Below are 17,844 nucleotides of genomic sequence, written 5' to 3' on the forward strand. Positions count from 1 at the left end.
ATCAAACTGAGATCTCCTGGTTCATGGGTCAATGCTCAACTTCTGAGCCGTGCTGGCTGGGCTCCCTCCTGATATTAAACCACCACATGTGAGTGTGGCACCAGCCGCTTCCTTGATTCTACCCCGAGTCTCTGTCCCTTCTACCAGTCTTGATGTGCTTCTTTAATTCCCTAGTTGTAGGATTTCCATTCAGCTAGATTTCAGGTGGTTCTGAATGATGGTTGTTCTGTATTTTAGTGGTAATTTTGATGTGGCAGTGAGTACTGTGTTTATCTATGTTTCCATATTGACCGATCACCGGTCCAATCTCGTATTATTATTTAAAAAAATATTTTCTATTGATTTTTTTTTAGAAAGAGAGGAAGGAGAGGGATAGATAGAGAGATAAAAAGATGGATGAGAGAGAAACATCATTGATTGGCTGCTTCTTACATGCCCCATTGGAGGATCAAGCCCACAACCGGCATGTGCCCTGACTGGGAATAGAACCGATGACCTCTTGGTTGATGGGTTGACACACACCCACTGAACCACACTTGCTGGACCTAATGCTGTATTTTAAAGTCAGCTGATTTGGCACTTTAATTTATCCTCAAAATGTGCCGACATTATTGAATCATTGAGAATGGGAACCTGGCAGAGGTGGATGGAGGCATCTTTGAATTCCACCGACCACAGTGGGCCAGGGATGTGAAAGGATGTGAACCTCCCCTGCGACAGCAGGGACTGAGGCTGATGAGATCTCCTGCCAGCAGATCTTGAAAGCTTGCTCAGCAGATGGTACATTTTTACCTGTGAAAATAAGGGCCTCCTGCCCTCATTTACCAAATCTTGGTAAATTCAAAAAGGCTGTCCTCACTGCTTCTTTTTTCCCATTCACATTATTATGTGAATTTAAGTCACACCTGAAGAATCTTTCTTTCTTTCTTTTAAACATTTTTATTGATTTCAGAGAAGAGAGAGGGAGAGATCGAAACATCAATGATGATAGAGAATCGTTGATCGGCTGCCTCCTGCACATCCCCTACTGAGGATCGAGCCTGCAATCCAGGCATGTGCCCTTGACCGGAATCAAACCCGGGACCTTTCAGTCTGCAGGCCGACGCTCTATCCACTGAGCAAAACCAGCCAGGTCTGAAGAGTCTTTCTTGCTGCCAACTGCTGTCAGGTCCTACCTGGGTCTGTCGGGATTTCTACAGGGAGGACAGAGGTCTCAGGCCCCTCCTCCCACACGGATCTCCAGGTCTCATGGGAGGAAGGTAGCGCTTAGCCTGTCCTCCCACAAGCCTGGTGGCCTCTGCACTGGATCAAAGATCATCAACCCCGTTTCTGCAGCATTCCAGTGTGTTTCCTGTTGTAGAAATCGCTCTCATGGAAGGAAACCAGAGATGTGCCCTGCTCCCTTACCTTCTGCCTTGCCTAAGGTCTTTGGGTCTTCTCCACGGCCACCACCATTCTTGGCCTATAGGGACCCTTTCCCCTTGGTTCATCTGAGACAAAAGGATCATTTCTAAAGGAACTTTACTGAGACAATGAGGAGAAGCAAAAGAATAGACAGAGGGACTGTCGATGTACACAGATAACCTGTCCGTGCGCACAGGTTTCCTTAGCCCAAATCCCATTCTAAGCTATTTGAAGGGCTTCTGAATATTGGTGTTGGTGTGTGTCTCTCTGCTTTTAATGTCAATTGGCTTATTTTTCCTGTCCCCCTTTAACACTGTGTTTCTGAGATTCTTGGATGTTGCCTACAATATGCAACGTGTGCCATCCTATCTTCGCAGAGTAGTTCATTGAATCCACACAACATCCTAACCAATATTTGGATTATAGGCACCTTCCTAATTTTTTTCATTTTGTTGGATAAGTAATATCTTATTAACATTTTAAATATCTCTAATTACTAGCAAGTAATTAATTCATAGACTTTTTTTAGCCTTTTAGGCCTCTTGTGAATTGTTTGTTCATCTCCTTTGCCTATTTTTCTGTAGTGTTTTGCCTTTTTCTTCTTGATTTGTAGCAAATTCTTTGCATTCCCCCCATTCTCTGCCCCAAGAGGTTTTCATTAATGTTGTCCATGCTGTTGTGGTGAATAGAAATCTGTCATTTTGATGTAGTTGAATCTATTCATCCCCCCACCCCCCCACCCCCACCCCGCCAAGTGTGATTTGAGCATCTTATTTAAGAAGGCTTTTCTTAGCATTTGCTGCAATGCTGGTCCTTCCCATAGCACAGTTCTTGGTTGGCTCTCTGGGTTTGACATTAGAATGCTCTCTTTGAGTCCCTGGGCTGCGCTCACTGAGCTCTACAGCTGTTTCCTGTCCCCAGGGGGGAAAATCCTTCCCCCTCCCGAAACAGCATATGTTTATGCAAATACACATAGTCCCCAAAGCCCAGCCCTAGGCTGCAAATGGGTTCCCATTGCTTCCTCAAGAGCACAAAGGCCTGAGCTTGTTCTGGCTACTGGAGGGCGGGAGCTGGGGGGAAGATGAGAGGTGGGCGCCTGCTCCAGACCCCTCCTGTCCCCCAGGCTTGTGGTGGCGGTGGAGGAGGCCTTCACTCACATCAAGCGGCTGCAGGAAGAGGAGCAGAAGAACCCCAGGGAGGTGATGGACCCCCGGGAGGCGGCCCAGGCCATCTTCGCATCCATGGCCCGAGCCATGCAGAAGTACCTCCGGACCACCAAGCAGCAGCCTTACCACACCATGGAGAGCATCCTGCAGCACCTGGAGTTCTGCATCACCCATGACATGACGCCCAAGGTGCCTGCTCCGCCTGCCCAGCATCCTCTGCTTCCTCTATGCTGGCCCCGTCTCCCCAGCTCCCTTCCCCCTGTTCTCTCACTTCTTTCTTTACTTTCCATCTTTCTCCCCTCCCCTCCCCTCCCCTCCCCTCCCCTCCCCTCCCCTCCCCACCTTCTCATAGTCTCTTCTCTCATTTCTACCCCATCCACCCATCTCTGCATGTGGTGAAGTTCTTAGTGGTGAGGAGAAGGAAGAGCTTTGGGACCATTTGGGGAAAGGCTGAGACCTGTTTCTCATCTCTAGAAAAGCTCTGAGATTTCCAGATCTAAAACCCCACATTCACCCCTTCACTTCCACCAGGTTTTTGGTTTTTTTTGTTCTCTTTGAACCATTTTGAGCCATTACCCACCCCTCCGCTCTTTGTCCACTTCCTAGTCTCGCTTCCCCGGAGCCATCCTTGGTGCATGGGTGACTAAAGATGTTGCACTTTAACCAGGATGCCTCTAGCTTTCTGCTGGTGCCGACCTGCTCGTCACTAACCATGCCAGCTGTGTGGAGAGGAAGGAGGAATGCGGGGAGGCTTGCCCGGATCATCCCATGGTGTAAGGGGGAAGAGCAGAGGATGGTGTTAGGAGAGCTGAGTTCCAGTCCTGACCCTGCTGAGCCACATCACCTCTGTGGGCTCCCACTTCCTCGTTTATAAAGCAAGGGTCTGACACAGACAATTTCAGCCTTCCTCCCGCTATGACATTCTGAGATGAAATACCCAGTGAGCAGGGGCCTGCTGGCTGTCTTTGGAAGCGGAGCCCCAAGGTATGCAGGGTGGCGGGTGGGTGGGAGAGCTTCCGACTCACTCCTTCTCCCCTCCTCAGGCCTTCCTGGAGCGGTACCTGGCAGCCGGACCGACCATCCAGTACCACAAGGAACGCTGGCTGGCCAAACAGTGGACACTGGTGAGCGAGGAGCCGGTGACCAACGGCCTTAAGGATGGCATTGTTTTCCTCTTAAAGCGCCAGGACTTCAGCCTGGTGGTCAGCACCAAGAAGGTTCCATTCTTCAAACTCTCTGAGGAATTTGTGGACCCCAAGTCGCACAAGTTTGTCATGAGGCTGCAGTCTGAGACCTCGGTGTGACTGTGTAACAGCAGTGGGAGTGGGAGATGGGGCTCCTGGGGCGCTGGGAAGGGCTGGGCACTCAGGTCCAGCCCCTTTCCTGCGGCCCTCGCCCTCATGTTTTTTTTTGTTTTTTTTTTACTTGAATTAACTTGCCCCTACCCTGTCTCCTCCCCTCTTCCTCATTCACCCCAGGTGAACCTGGAGAGACCATCCTGCTGTCATCAGTACCTGGGAAGTTCCCTCTTCTCTGCCCCCCTCACTCTTGTATCTGTCCAGGCCCTGCAGGAATCAGTGCCTCTCTCCCTCCCTCTCCTCTCCCCGGATGACTGTCTTTTCTGAAAGTGCACAGGGCTCTCCTGAGCCCCCACTCTCGAACCCAGGTTCTCGTGGCTGTTCTTTCCAGTGGCTCCTGACAAGCTGCCTCTGGGGGACACAGACATGACTGCAGAGAACCACGGTGCCAAACTCCTCCAGGGCAGCAGTTTCCTGAGACCTCCAGGTGGCAGGTGATTCGCCCCTCCTGCTGCTCCCTCACCTGCAACAGGTCCTGAGTTCCTGGGGCAAGGGCATGCCTGTGTCCTCCCACGCCGCCCCCAAGTTAGGGGTCCCCTGCCAGAGTGATTTCCTTCCAGCTGTTAGAGCCTCCCGCATCCAGCCATACATATGCAGAGCAAGGGAAGATGCCTTCTTCACCCTGAAATCTCCACCGTCTGTTTCTGACGTGTATGGTCACACGTGACCATGGGAAAACCGAGTCAGAAGCCATCTGTGACCTCCTTTCCTGGGTCCCCGCTTTTTATGGCTCTTTCCTGGGTAGCCCCTGAGGGAAGGGCAGGAGAGATCCCTGCCCCCCACTCCACTGTGAACATCTCAGTGGGCCAGGTTCCCCTTCCCAGCAAAGGGTGACATGTAGACTCCTGCACAGAATTCATCGCCTGTGGGCCCCAACCCCACCCGGTGGTCCTAGGCAAACGTTTTTCTTTCTTCCACCAGCCACCTCCAGTTTCTATGTCCCTCCCTTCAGCTCCAGAGACCTGTTGTCTCATCTCTTTCTTGGGGGGAGCCCGTAGCTCCTCCTTGTCCCCTGCCTTAAGTCCACCTCTTTGTCTCAGGGGTCTCTTTTCCTTGGCTGGCCAGGGTCCCCTCCTCTTCTCCCTCTGCCTGGTTCTCTGGGCTCTGGTCTCCCTCTGTATTGGGGTGAAGGACCAGGATTGCTGCCTTTTGTGGGTATGTAGCCCCTTACCCCATTTAGCTCTCATAGTCTTTGCACCCAATCTGAATTCTTGAGAATTTCCATCTCATTTTGAGCAAAATGTGCTGGCCCTCTAACACATAGATTCAGTGTAAATCTGAGCCTTTAACCCATGTAGTTTTAGCCAGGGGGTGTAGTGGGGGGAGGATGGAACTGGGACGCATCCAGATACCTCCCGCCAGGACCCATGTGGCAGACCTTTAAGGTGGCTGGGCTGGAGTGTGCCTCTGGGTCTGTCCCCTAAATAAATCACAGTGTCCCCTACAGGCCCGTCTTTCCCCGGAAAACTCACTGGCTGTTGCCTTGCAGAGAGCAGCTTGGGGTCAGATCCCCAGGGATGCCTCAGCAGGGAGGCTTCCTCTGGCAGTCCTGGGCTTGGTGGAGCCTAGCGATTGGCGTTTCTCCTGCTGTCCTTTCTGGAAAAGCACATCTGCCCCCCTCCCTCACCTCCCCCACCCACCACTTACTAAGCAAGGGCTCTTCAGCCAGGGCTCACCTTAGGCAGGCCCGGAAGTCCGCCTCCAGCTGGGCTGTGGGTTTGTGGATAGACCTGAGCGAAGGACATCCTCTCCTGGGGGTATGGGGAAGGTGTCTTTCCTTCCAAGACCTGGTTTTGGAGGGGCCCCTCTGGGTCACATTTCTAAATACCTCGCTATCCTGGAAAATGGGGCCCGGATGGTGATTGCGGTCATTGCCGCTGTGGGCAGGAGTGGGACATGTGGTTTGAGGATTGAGGTGGAGAGGGAACCTATTGGGGGTCTTAGTTGCTGCCCTGGGTTAGGGGCAGGGAGTGTTTATTTTAAGAACCTGCCATGTGTTGAATCACTGTGATTTCTTCATTCCTTCCTCCTAAAGCAAAAAGAAAATTCCCCCCAGCTCTCCGTATGAGCACTAAGGGCCGTGACTGAGAATGATAGTGTTTTGGTCCTTTGCGTCACAACTGTGGTATCTTTATCTTCTTTGATTGTTATTATTATTTTTTAAAAATGTCAGGATGAATTGTCAAGTGTGTGGCTGTGTGTCCTTTCTTCTCCTCGGTGGGAGGTTGTCTTCATGCTGTGAATTGCTGGGGGGCGTGCAGCTAAGTCCCTCTGAGCAGTGTCCTTCACGTCTCCTGCCCCATCGCTCATTCTTCCCTGTGGGGGTGTGCCCGCCTCTGCCCCCACCCCCAGGGGATGCAGTGGCTGGGTCTTTCCAGCTGCTCTTTCTTTCTATGACTTCATGGCATCCTGGTGCAGCCCCTTCACACCTACTAGGCACTCCTTCTCATCACTCTGGAACACATACCCTCCTCCGTCCCTCCATATCAGGACACTGTGCCTCAGTCCTTCACCTACCTCGCCACTCTGTGGCTGTCCCCATTGGTCCCTTTCTCTAAACTGCTCTTCGTGATCTGTTTATTTCCCTTTAATCTCTCATGTTTCTTCCCATCCCCCCCATTTCAGTCCTTCATTTCCCGCTCCCCCTCCCTCCCCCCTAAATTCCTTTCACAAACTCTGCATTGTGCTTGTCATCAAGCATCAGAGACAGTGGGTCCCTGACCTTCTCATCTCAAACACGAATTTCCCAGAGTCTGCTTCTTCTCTGTTGGGCCCCGATGAGTTCCCTGACCCTCTGATGAGTTCCCTGACCCTCCGTGGTGTCTGTCACTCTGTCTTGTCATTCCTCGACTCTCCCCACGGCAGCATCTGCTGATGGACTTGGTCCTGGTGTGTGATTGTTGTGACTTGTTCTGTGCGCGAAGGAAGGGGGCTTTTTGAGTCCCTTCCAAGTGAGATTGTAAATGTAGAATTTTCTACTGTTGGATCTAGATTTTTTTCTTTTTTCCTTTTTTTTTTGGGGGGGGGGAGGGTGGGAGGGTTACAGAACTGAGACCTTGTGCATGCATGTAGAAAATTGTAAAATGTAAATTTTTTTTAATATATAAAATGCTTGTTTTTACAGTTTGCAGTGAATCTAAACATTATGGCAGTTTTAGGGATTTTTTTTCTTAACATAGGAACTAAAACTGTACAAACTTTTTTTAAAAATATAAAATAAAGACATTTGACTTTTGTGGGGGCATTTTGTTGTCTTTCTTTTTTTATAGAGAGCAAAGAGGGTCAGGCAAGAGTGGATAGATGTGCTCCTTGTTAGGGAATGGCTAGGCCAGGAGGGGGCAGTGTGAGTTCATTATCACTCCATTGTTCCTCAGATGAAGGCACAGGAAATTGCCTATTCTGAGAAGAGACAAATGGGGATGGGTGGATGGTTGTTGGCCTAAGGAGGAAGGAAAGAGCCATAAGAATTTCAGGGAATCATTTATTTTAGTCAATAGTGACAGGTCATCACATTTCATTATGAAAAATCCCTGAAGTATATTTCTTATTTCTAAATATCTTATTTCTCCCATTATCTCTTCAGTCTTTCAGGCACTGCACAAAAGAAAGTCTAGCAGTAGTCATTTATTTAAAATGAAAATATCCAGTGGGTGTTGCGCTTGTAATCAAGTATCAGAATCGGCAAGAGGTCAGGACCTTTCAGCTCCACCGAGACCCAAGCTTCTCCGTGACTTTGAACAAGATACTTAGCACATAAGCAGCTCCTTAAGGTTAAAACAAATAAGCAAACGTGAGCTTTCCTGTGTGGAGTTACCTGCTTCCTAGAGTCAGTCTTCCTCTCCCCACCTCATGCTTTGCCAAGCTTTGAGGACGCAGGGACAAGAGACTAGGTCCTTGTCCTGGAGGAAGATCCAGCCTATAGCAGCATGCGACAGGCCCAGTGAGCTCAGTTGAGGTGGTGTGGCCTGGTCACAGGCAGAGCACAGAGGAGCCCTGGCTGGACGGCAGGGAGCTCAGGGAGCCTTCCTTCAAGAAATTTAAGGAGTTTTAGAATCAAGAGAGGGTAACACAGTTTCCTTGAAGGGAGGGGATTTATTTGTTTTATTTACAAATAAATAAATGTAAGTCTTCCTAGCATTTGTACCAGTCAGTTCCTCACATATAGTTGGTGCTCAATAAGAAAATTGTTGAATGAATAATGAATTAAAAAAACAATACAATAGGGACATACATGCAAAAAGGATCATATACTTCTTCCTTTAACATTGTACTCAAGTCTTTCTCATATGAAAACAAATAAAAAACTTCCCTTGAAACTACAACCCCCATTCTTAGGACTTTTCTTTTTGTAACGAGGCGTATAGTTTCGCTTACTTTCAGTTTACCTCAAATCCAGCTTTTGAGTTATTGTGACCAGATTCCTAGCATACCTCTCAAATTATTCTTTCTCTTAACGGGCAAATAAAATAACTGCTTTTAGTTTAGCGAGTCTTTATTCAGTGCCTAGGATGTTCCAGCCTGACACTGTTGGTGGCAGCAGGAACGGCACCAGGTGGAGTCAGACCAGATCTGGGTACTTCAACAACCTTTGGCACTTGGGTTCCGGCTGGGAAAAAATTCAGAGCCAAGATTCAAACTATAAGAGGACATCTATGACAATAAAAGCATAATATGCAAATCGACTGAACGGCTGAACGGCTGAACAGCGGAACGACCGAACAGTGGAACGACCATCTGGACAACCACGCTTTGACACCCACTGGCACCAGGCCAGCCAAGGTGGGTGGGATGCAATTGGTCAGGGGCCCCACCATCACCCCATGATCGAACCAAAGAGGGAGGTCCAGGCCACCGACTGACCAGTGGGCTGTGGCAGGTGGGCGGGGCCTCCCTCTGTGGGGCGCAATTGATTGCCCCAAAGAGGGAGGTCTCGGCTACCCAGTGGCAGTGCTGCGGCGGGTTGGTGGGGCCTCCCTCTACAGGGTGATAGATCGCAGGGCTCCCAGACTGTGAGAGGGCACAGGCTGGGCTGAGGAGACCCCTCCCCCAACTGCATGAATTTCATGCACTGGTCCTCTAGTTTATAAAATCACAGAGGTAAAGAAGTAATTCATAGAAGAAATGGGCTTAGGAAATAAGTTACAGAGGCAAAGGAAGGGCCCATGGAGCTTGGAATGAGGAAGCTAATGGTAATATGTCACGGGGAATGGGGAAGGGGGAAGGGAAAATCGCAGGCAGGTGTGCTCCTGGGAGAGTGAGCAAGCTGGGTCTTCCATTCTAGGGGTTTAAGAGTGGAGATTTTAGGGGAAGTCCCAGGAAAAGATCTCAATAGAATATTCAGTTTTCCAGGCGTGTCCTTTCAGGGTCTAGGTCTCCACTGATTGCTTGGTCTGTGCCAGGGCAGAGGAGGGTCATTAGTCAATACAGATGGTTCTGAGGTCAGCTGCGGTGTTGCTTGTCTGGTTTTGCTGCTTCTCTGGGCCTGGGGCTGAAATACAACTGAGGCCTTGATGTTATCTCCAGCGATAACGTTATGACTAGTGATATGCTAGGGGAGGAAGGACCTACCCTAAATTGTCCATTGCTAGGCACCCAGGTCTGCCCACTCTGGTGACCTTCTGTACCTGGCCCATCATCCTTGCTCTGCTCATGTCTAACTGTCTACCACATTCCCCCCTCAAGGATCTTGGCTCTGAATTCTGTCAGAGAAAAGGGCACAGGTTCTCTTCTGTAGCTGCTTCCTGCTGAAGAGGGATGATATTTTCCTTCAGAGCCAAGAGATCCTTGATTTCTATCAGAGGGATGAGAGGCCTGGGCATAGAAGGAGGTTGTGATGGTGTCTAGCGGTAATATTTCCTGAGTAGGGCTTGTTACAAATTTCAGGATTATTGGAGCAAAAGTTAGAATGACAAGAATTATGACAAATGGTATGATAAAAGGAAAAACATTTTAATTTCAAGTCAAAGGATGGGAGAAAAAGGAAACGTTAGTTTCAAGAGTTGTAGTCAAATATTTAAGAAAATTAGAAAAATTCAGGATTCAGATTAGTTTATAGGTGAAAAAGAAAGCTTGTAATTGAACTAGAGTCTAATATTTGTAACTGTGTATTAAAGGCTATTGAGACACAATTTTCCCCCTAAATTAACTTCATTTTTATTAAAGAGCCAAATTAAAACCAACCTATTTACTGTATTAAGTCCAGTTCCAATTTGGCCTGATTATTTGTATAAACAATTGCTCTTTTAAATCTGCTTTGCTGGAATCTCATGATTAAGTTTTAATTAGCCCCTCAGGGCAAATAAGCTAAGCCACCTGGTTGCCATCAGGTTTTCCTGCAATACCTATAGACTTGGGTGAATTCCTCAAGTTCTTGAGGTTCTCAAAATATCTTGAGGTTCCTTCCTTGCCATCTCTCAGGAACACAACCTTCATTCCTTACCTGGAAAGACTGCCATGAACCATATCTCTATGTAAAAGCCTAATATGCAAAGTGTCCCCCTGGGAGTTTGACTAGGAGTTCAATCACTCGCTATGATGTGCGATAACCACCAGGGGGTGGCATGGAATGAAGGAAGGTCCCAGCCGGCAGCCGGCAGCCGGCAGCCGCTAGGGGTCCTACCCCTTCACGAATTTCATGCACTGGGCCTCTAGTGAATAGATAAGGTACCAGGCCATTTCTCCAAGGGCTTTTTATTAGCTTTAAAGTCAGTCTTCAGCCCTAGCCAGTTTGGCTCACTGGATAGAGCATCAGCCTGTGGATCAAAGGGTCCTGGGTTGTCAACGGCATGTACCTTGGTTGCAGGCTCCTCCCTGGTCTTGGCCCTGGTCGGGGCTCATGCAGGAGGCAGCCAATCAATGTGTTTCTCTCACATTGATGTTTCTCTCTGTCTTCCCCTCTCTCTTCCACTCTCTCTAAAATATCAATGGAAAAATATCCTTGGGTGAGGATTAACAACAACAAAGTCAGTCTTCATCCTTAATGCTTTTTGGTGACATCCAGAATCCATGTCTCTCTCAGACATGACATTCCAGCCAAAGCCTTGGTTAATAAAATCACAATTGGAAACTGGTCTTATTGAATTCAGGCAAAGAAACATATCGTCATGACTCACTGATTAAGAATTGCCAAATTCTGGAGGGATTAGGTAAGTAGTCTCCATCTCATTCAGCCTCAATTCTGGCTGATTTTTACAGCCTGAAGTTATGGAGGCTTCTGTTCCTGGCACTAGAACCCTGGGCTGGGGGGCTGTATGTGGGTCTGGGGCCCTTTGCTCCTCAGGGAGGACCTCCACAGCTGAGATATTCCTTCTGACTTTTATTCCCCATGTGTGGGTGTGGGACCAGTCTATTCATGACTCTGCCCTTCCTAACAGTCTTTTTTTTTTTTTTAAAATATTTTATTGATTTTTTTTTTTTTTTTACAGAGAGGAAGGGAGAGGGATAGAGAGTTAGAAACATTGATGAGAGAGGAACATTGATCAGCTGCCTCCTGCACACTCCCCACTGGGGATGTGCCCGCAACCAAGGTACATGCCCTTGACCGGAATCGAACCTGGGACCCTTGAGTCCACAGGCCGACGCTCTATCCGCTGAGCCAAACCAGTCAGGGCCTTCCTACCAGTCTTAATGTGGCTTCTTCTTTAATTCCCTAGTTGTCAGAGTTTCATTTAGCCAGATTTCAGCTGGTTCTGAATGATGGTTATTCTGTAGTTTAGTTGTAACTTTGATGTGGTTGTCGGAAGAAGAGAGTACCTAGTTTACCATCTTGACCTGAACGCCATGATCATCTTAACAGATGCAGAAAAAGCATTTGACAAAATTTAACACCCTTGAGGGAAGGTAGGGGAGGGTAGGGGTAAGGGGGAGAGATCAACCAAAGGACTTGTATGCATGCATATAAGCCTAACCAATGGACACAGACACCAGGGGGGTGAGGGCATGAGTAGGAGGGTGGAGGGACAGTGGGGGGATAAGGACACATATGTAATACCTTAATAAAGAAAAAAAATTAAAAAAAAAGATAAACATCAACTGCAAAAAAAAAAAATTAACACCCTTTCATGATAAAAGCTCTCAACAAATTAGGCATAGAGGAACTTATCTCTACACAATATATGAAAAACTTACAGTGAACGCCATAGTCAGTGATGAAAAACAAATCTTTTCCTCTACAGTCAGGGAAAAGACAAAAAAGACTGCTTTTGCTACTTCTATTCAGCATAGTAATGAAAGTCTTAGCCAGAGTAATTCAGCAATAAATAAATAAATAAATAAATAAATAAATAATGATAAAAGGCATCCAAAACAGAAAGAAAGAAATAAAATGATCTCTGTCTGCACATGACATAATCTTATATTTTGAAACCCTGAAAGACTTCAACAAACACTGTTAGAACAAACAAAATCAATAAAGTTTCAGGATGCAATATCAACATACAGAAATCATTGCATTTCTATACATGAACAGCAAACTATCTGAAAAGGAAATTTAAAAAACACACAATTTCATTTGCAATAGCATTAAAAAGAATAAAATATGTCTGTTCTTGTGCCAGTACCAGGCTATTTTGATTACAATGGCTTTGTAGTGTAATTTGATATTCAATATTGTGATCTCTCCCACTTTGTTCTTTCTCAAAATTGCTGTGGCTATTTGGGGTCTTTTTTGGTTCCATATAAATTTGTGGAGTATTTGTTCTAGATCTGTGAAATATACCACTGGTATTTTAATAGAGATTGCATTGAATCTATAGATTGCTTTGGATAGTATGCACATTTAAAACTACTATGTCCTGGAGTTTTCTGCATACAGGTCTTTCACCTCCTTGGTTAAGTTTATGACAAGGTATCTTATTTTTTGTTGTTGCAATCATACATGGGATTGTTTTATTTTTTTTGTTTTTCTTTCTAAGAGTTCATTATTGGTATACAAAAATGCCATTGGTTTCTGGATGTTAATTTTGTATCCTGCTACTTTGCTAAATTCATTTATTAAATCTAGAGGCTTTTTAATGGAGCCTTTAGGATCTTCTATGTCATCTGTGAATAATGACAGTTTTACTTCCTCCTTTCCAATTTGAATTCCTTCCAGTTTTCTTCTTGTCTGACCGCTGTGGCTAAGACTTCCAGTACTATGTTGAATAAGCGTGGTAAAAGAGGACATGCCTATCTTATTTCTAGTCTTAGGGAAACTAAAACTGGGGAGCGGGCCTAGGTTGGCAGTTGGACATTCTTAGTGCTGCCATGGAGGCGGGAGAGGCTCCCTCCACTGCCGCTGTGCTTGCCAGCCATGAGCCCAGCTTGTGGCTTAGCAGTGCTCCCCCTGTGGGAGTGCACTGACCACCAGGGGGCAGCTCCTGCATTGAATGTCTGCCCCTGGTGGTCAGTGTGCATCATAGCAACCGGTCATTTCACGGTTAAGTTGATTTGCATATTAGCCTTTTATTATGTGGGATTTTTTATGTTTTTATTTTCAGAGAAGGGGAGAGGGAGAGAGAGCTAGAAATATCAATGAGAGAGAATCATTGGCTGACCCCTGCATGCCCCACACTGGGGATTGAGCCTGCAACCCAGAGATGTGCTCTTGACTGGAATCGAACCCCGGACCCTTCAGTCCACAGGCCTATGCTCTATTCACTGAGCCAAACCAGCTAGGGCATAGCAGTGTTATTTAAAATAGCTATGATCTGGAAACAACCCAAATGCCCATCATGGGTTGATAAAAAAACTCATACACTTACACCATGAATGCTATGCAGCTGTAAAAAAGAAGGATCTCTTACCCTTTGAGACAGCATGGGCACCCAGAGAGTATTGTGCTAAGTGAAAGAAGCTAGTCAGAGAAAGACAGATATCATATGATCTCACTTATATGTAGAATCTAATGAACAAAATAGATCCAGAGACATTGAAGCATGCAACAGGCTGATGAATTTTAGAGGGAAGGTGTGTGTGTGGGGAGAGATTAACTGTTGTGGTCCAGCCCCAGCAGGTCCAGGGGTTCCCCAAGGTGTGGATGGAGTCAGCAAAGAAGGAATGACACAAAGGCAGCATTCAGATGATCATCATGGTGAGGTTCCTCTTAGCCAGGATCTCCAGCCGGTTCTGTCCAGGTTCTCTAGCCATGTTCTCTTGCTAGGTTCTCCAGCCAGGTTCTGGTGTTTATTGTCTTGTTACAGCTGTATTTATACGAGTTGATTTTAATCCTGTCAATTTCTATTGCAAAGGTTAGGGCGTTTCTTATCTCCATTCCAGGGAGTAAAGATTATGTAGCTTAAACGTGATTGTTTGTAGTTAAAGTGATTACCTGCCTGGCACTTAGTTAAGGGGTTTTATCCCCTCCCTAACTTCAGGGAAAAACCCCTACCTAGGGAAACAACCTTTCTCGGAGAGGTGACCTTGGTTAAAACACATAGTGCTAAGGAGAGCGAACATATTAAGAACAGTATGCTATATACGCCAGGTCCCTTGAAACATATGCTGTGCAGATGTTTCTTTCCTGCAGCGACTGTGTCAAGCAGCAAGGATGGACCGGCTTCTGGTAATTAACTAAAGAACTTATATGCATAGCCGAAACCGGTTTGGCTCAGTGTATAGAGCGTCGGCTTACGGACTGAAGGGTCCCGGGTTCGATTCCGGTTGGGGGCATGTGCCTGGGTTGCGGGCACATCCCCGGTGGGAGATGTGCAGGAGGCAGCTGATCGATGTTCCTCTCTCATCGATGTTTCTAGCTCTCTTTCTCTGTCCCTTCCACTCTGTAAAAAATCAATAAAATATATTAAAAAAAAAAAGAACTTATATGCATATATGCATAACCCATGGACAGACAATAGTGTGGTGAAGGCCAGGGAGGGGGTGGTGTGCAGGAGCAGAGTGGAGGGAATCAATGGGGGTGGGGGGAAGGGAACATCAGTATTACTTTCAGCAATAAAACTAAATGAAAAGAAAGGTAAGAAAAAGAATAAAATGTCTAGTAATAAATTTAACCATGGAGGTAAAAGACTTGTACACTGAGAACTACAAAACATTGTGAAAGGAATTATAGAAGACCTAATTAGTGAAAAGTCATCTCATGTTTATGGATTGGAAGAATTACTATTCTAAAAATGTTCACACTACCCAATGAGAACTATAGATTCAATGCAATTCCTATCCATCATAACAATGGTTTTTTTAAATAGAAGAAGAAAACTCATTCGAAAATTCATGGGAAATCTTAAGGAACCCTAATGGGCAAAACAATCTTCAAAAAGTTGGAGGGCTCACATGTCCTGATTTCAAAATGTACTACAAAGCTACAGTAATTAAAATGGTGTGGTCCTGATATAAGACAGACTTAGACATCGACTGAAACAGATTAGAGAGCCCAGAAATACAGTAACCCCTTGATATATATGGTAAAATTATCTTTGACAAGGTGCCAAGCACATTGTCAGGAAAGATTGTCTCTTCAATATATGGTACTGGGAAAACTGTATATCCACATTTAAAAGAATGAAGTTTGCCTCTTGTTTTACTAGTATACTATCATAAATATCAACTCAAAAGGGATTAAAGACTTAAACATAAAAGTTGAAACTGAAAAACTTCTAGAAGAAAACATAGGAGAAAAGCCTCTTGACATTGGTCTTGGCAATGATCTATTGAATTTGATACCAAAAGCAAAGGCAACAAAAGCAGAAAAAGAGAAATGGAATTATATCAAATTAAAAAGCTTCTGCATAGCAAAGAAAACAATAAAATGAAAAGGCAACCTATGGAATGGGAGAAAACATTTGCAAACCATACACCGGATAAAGGATTAAAATTCAAAATATAGCCCTGGCTGGTGTGGCTCAGTTGGTTGAGCATCGTCCCATGCACTGAAAGGTCACCAGTTCTATTCCCAGTCAGGTCACTTGTCCAGGTTGTGGATTCAATCCCCATTCGGGGTGTGAACAGGAGGCAACAGATGATATCTCTCTCTTACATTAGTGTTTTTTTTTTCTCTCTCTCATTCTCTCTTCCTCTCTTTCTGTTTAAAAAAAACACACCAAAATATATGAGAAATTCCCAAAACTCAATAGTAAACACCAAATAACCCAAATTTAAAATGGGCAAAGGATCTGAATAGAATTCATTCAAAGAAGACATGTAAATGGCCAACAAGTATATGAAAAGGTGCTCAACATCACTACTCATTAGGGTAATGCAAATCAAACCCACAAGGAGATACCCTCTCACACCTGTTAGGATGGCTATACAAAAACATAAATAAAAAATAACAAGCATCGGTGAGGATATGGAGGAAAGGGAACTCCTGTATACTGTTGGTGGGAATGTAAATTGGTACAGCTGCTATGGAAAACAGTATGAAGTTTCCTTTAAAAAATCAAAGAATAGAATTTTCATATGGTCCAGGAATCCCACTTCTGTCAGTTCAGGAGAATGTAATTTAATAACAACAGCAACAACAATAGCTAACATTTATTGAGCACGTTTATGAGCTAAGCACTATGCTAAAGACTTCAGGTACATTATCTAATTTAATTCCCATACAATTTTATAACACATTCATTCATTTAGTTAAGATATTTGTTGAACATTTTCTATGTGCTAGATACTGTGTTAGGTGCTAGGGAAACAGTGATAAATAAAATTATTATGGTCCCTATTCCTGGAAAGTTTATGGTATAGTAGGAGAAACTCATATTAAACCAATAAAAATAAGTATGTTTTGACATATGATAAATGACATGGAAGTGTGACAGAAAAATGGGGAGAGCACCGGATAGAGAGGTCTGAGAGGTCTCTTTTAGAAGGTGACATATGTAAACTGAGACCTAAAGAGTGAGGAGGAGCTGGGCAGGCAGTGGTAGGGCCTTAAGGCAGATGTGAATAATTCTACCTTAAAAAACTCTTTCCTTTAATGGAGGAGCTGAAAGAAGATCAGGGAGGATAAACAGAGATAGCGGTGGGAGAGTGATAATAGCTGAGGCTGGAGATGGACCAGAGACCATCCAGGGTCATGCAGATGCAATTTCATTCTGAGTGCATGGAGAAATATTGCAGAGTTTTAAGCAGACAAGTGAAAGATCTGATTTATATTAAAAACACGACTCTGGCTGTCTTTTGGAAAATGGAGTGGAGGGAGGTAAGAGCAAAACTGGGGAGAATTGTTCAGTTTATTGTAGTATTCCAGGTTAGAGATGATAATGATTAGATATAGGATGATGTTGAAGATTTGTAAAGACGTGGATAAGGTTCAGATATATATTTGAAGGTAGAGTCCAAAGGTGATAGAGAAGCTGAAGTCAAAGATAACTCAGGTTCCTGGTTTGAGTAATAGGGCTGATGTATTACCACCCTCCTTTTTCAGTCTAGGAGACCAAAGAGCTTAGGTAGCATGTTCCAGGAGATATGTCTAGTACATGATTTGAGCACGAGTCTATCCAATTCCAAAGACAACACACATAATCAACACATTGTATTGTCTTCCAACGTATCCTCTCCCGAAGTAATCATACTCATTTGGCCCACACAGGCAAAGCGATACTGATGTGTCACAATTCTGCTGCTTTCTAAAAGGAGAGAACTGGTTGTCTTCTGAATTAGAGTCTCTCCATCAACCATAACTTCATTTGCTTAGTTACCAAAGGGAAAGTCAATATCCAGGCACGTTATCTGAAGCATGTTTTGTCCTGAAGCAGATTAGAAAATGTTATTTGGATCACGGGCTGCAAATGATGTTATTCCTTAACCCACTGTACTCCGTGTCTGTAGATGCGAGCGGCGGAACTTCCCCACACGCCACATGTGTCTATTAAAAAATATGGTTTCCCCAAGTGGCAGCCCTGATCAACTTTAAAATCATTTTTCATGAGAATTTTCAGCTGAAAATATTCAAGAACACCGAATTGTAATATATTTATTATTAT

The 17,844-nt window shown here is 45.2% G+C and overlaps 1 protein-coding gene across 1 annotated transcript in view; it reads left to right on the plus strand.

The window, feature by feature from the left end:
* Positions 1–6,947, plus strand: part of VANGL2 (VANGL planar cell polarity protein 2) — a 29,497-nt gene extending 22,550 nt beyond the window's left edge. Inside the window, exons 7-8 of the mRNA XM_036344348.1 lie at positions 2,528–2,759; positions 3,614–6,947. Coding sequence (XP_036200241.1) covers positions 2,528–2,759; positions 3,614–3,874 — 493 coding nt within the window. The 3' untranslated portion in view covers positions 3,875–6,947. The remainder of the gene's footprint in view (positions 1–2,527; positions 2,760–3,613) is intronic.
* Positions 6,948–17,844: the final 10,897 nt, after the last annotated feature.

The sequence above is a fragment of the Myotis myotis genome, unplaced genomic scaffold, assembly GCF_014108235.1.
Source record: "Myotis myotis isolate mMyoMyo1 unplaced genomic scaffold, mMyoMyo1.p scaffold_m19_p_18, whole genome shotgun sequence".
Lineage (NCBI taxonomy): Eukaryota > Metazoa > Chordata > Mammalia > Chiroptera > Vespertilionidae > Myotis > Myotis myotis.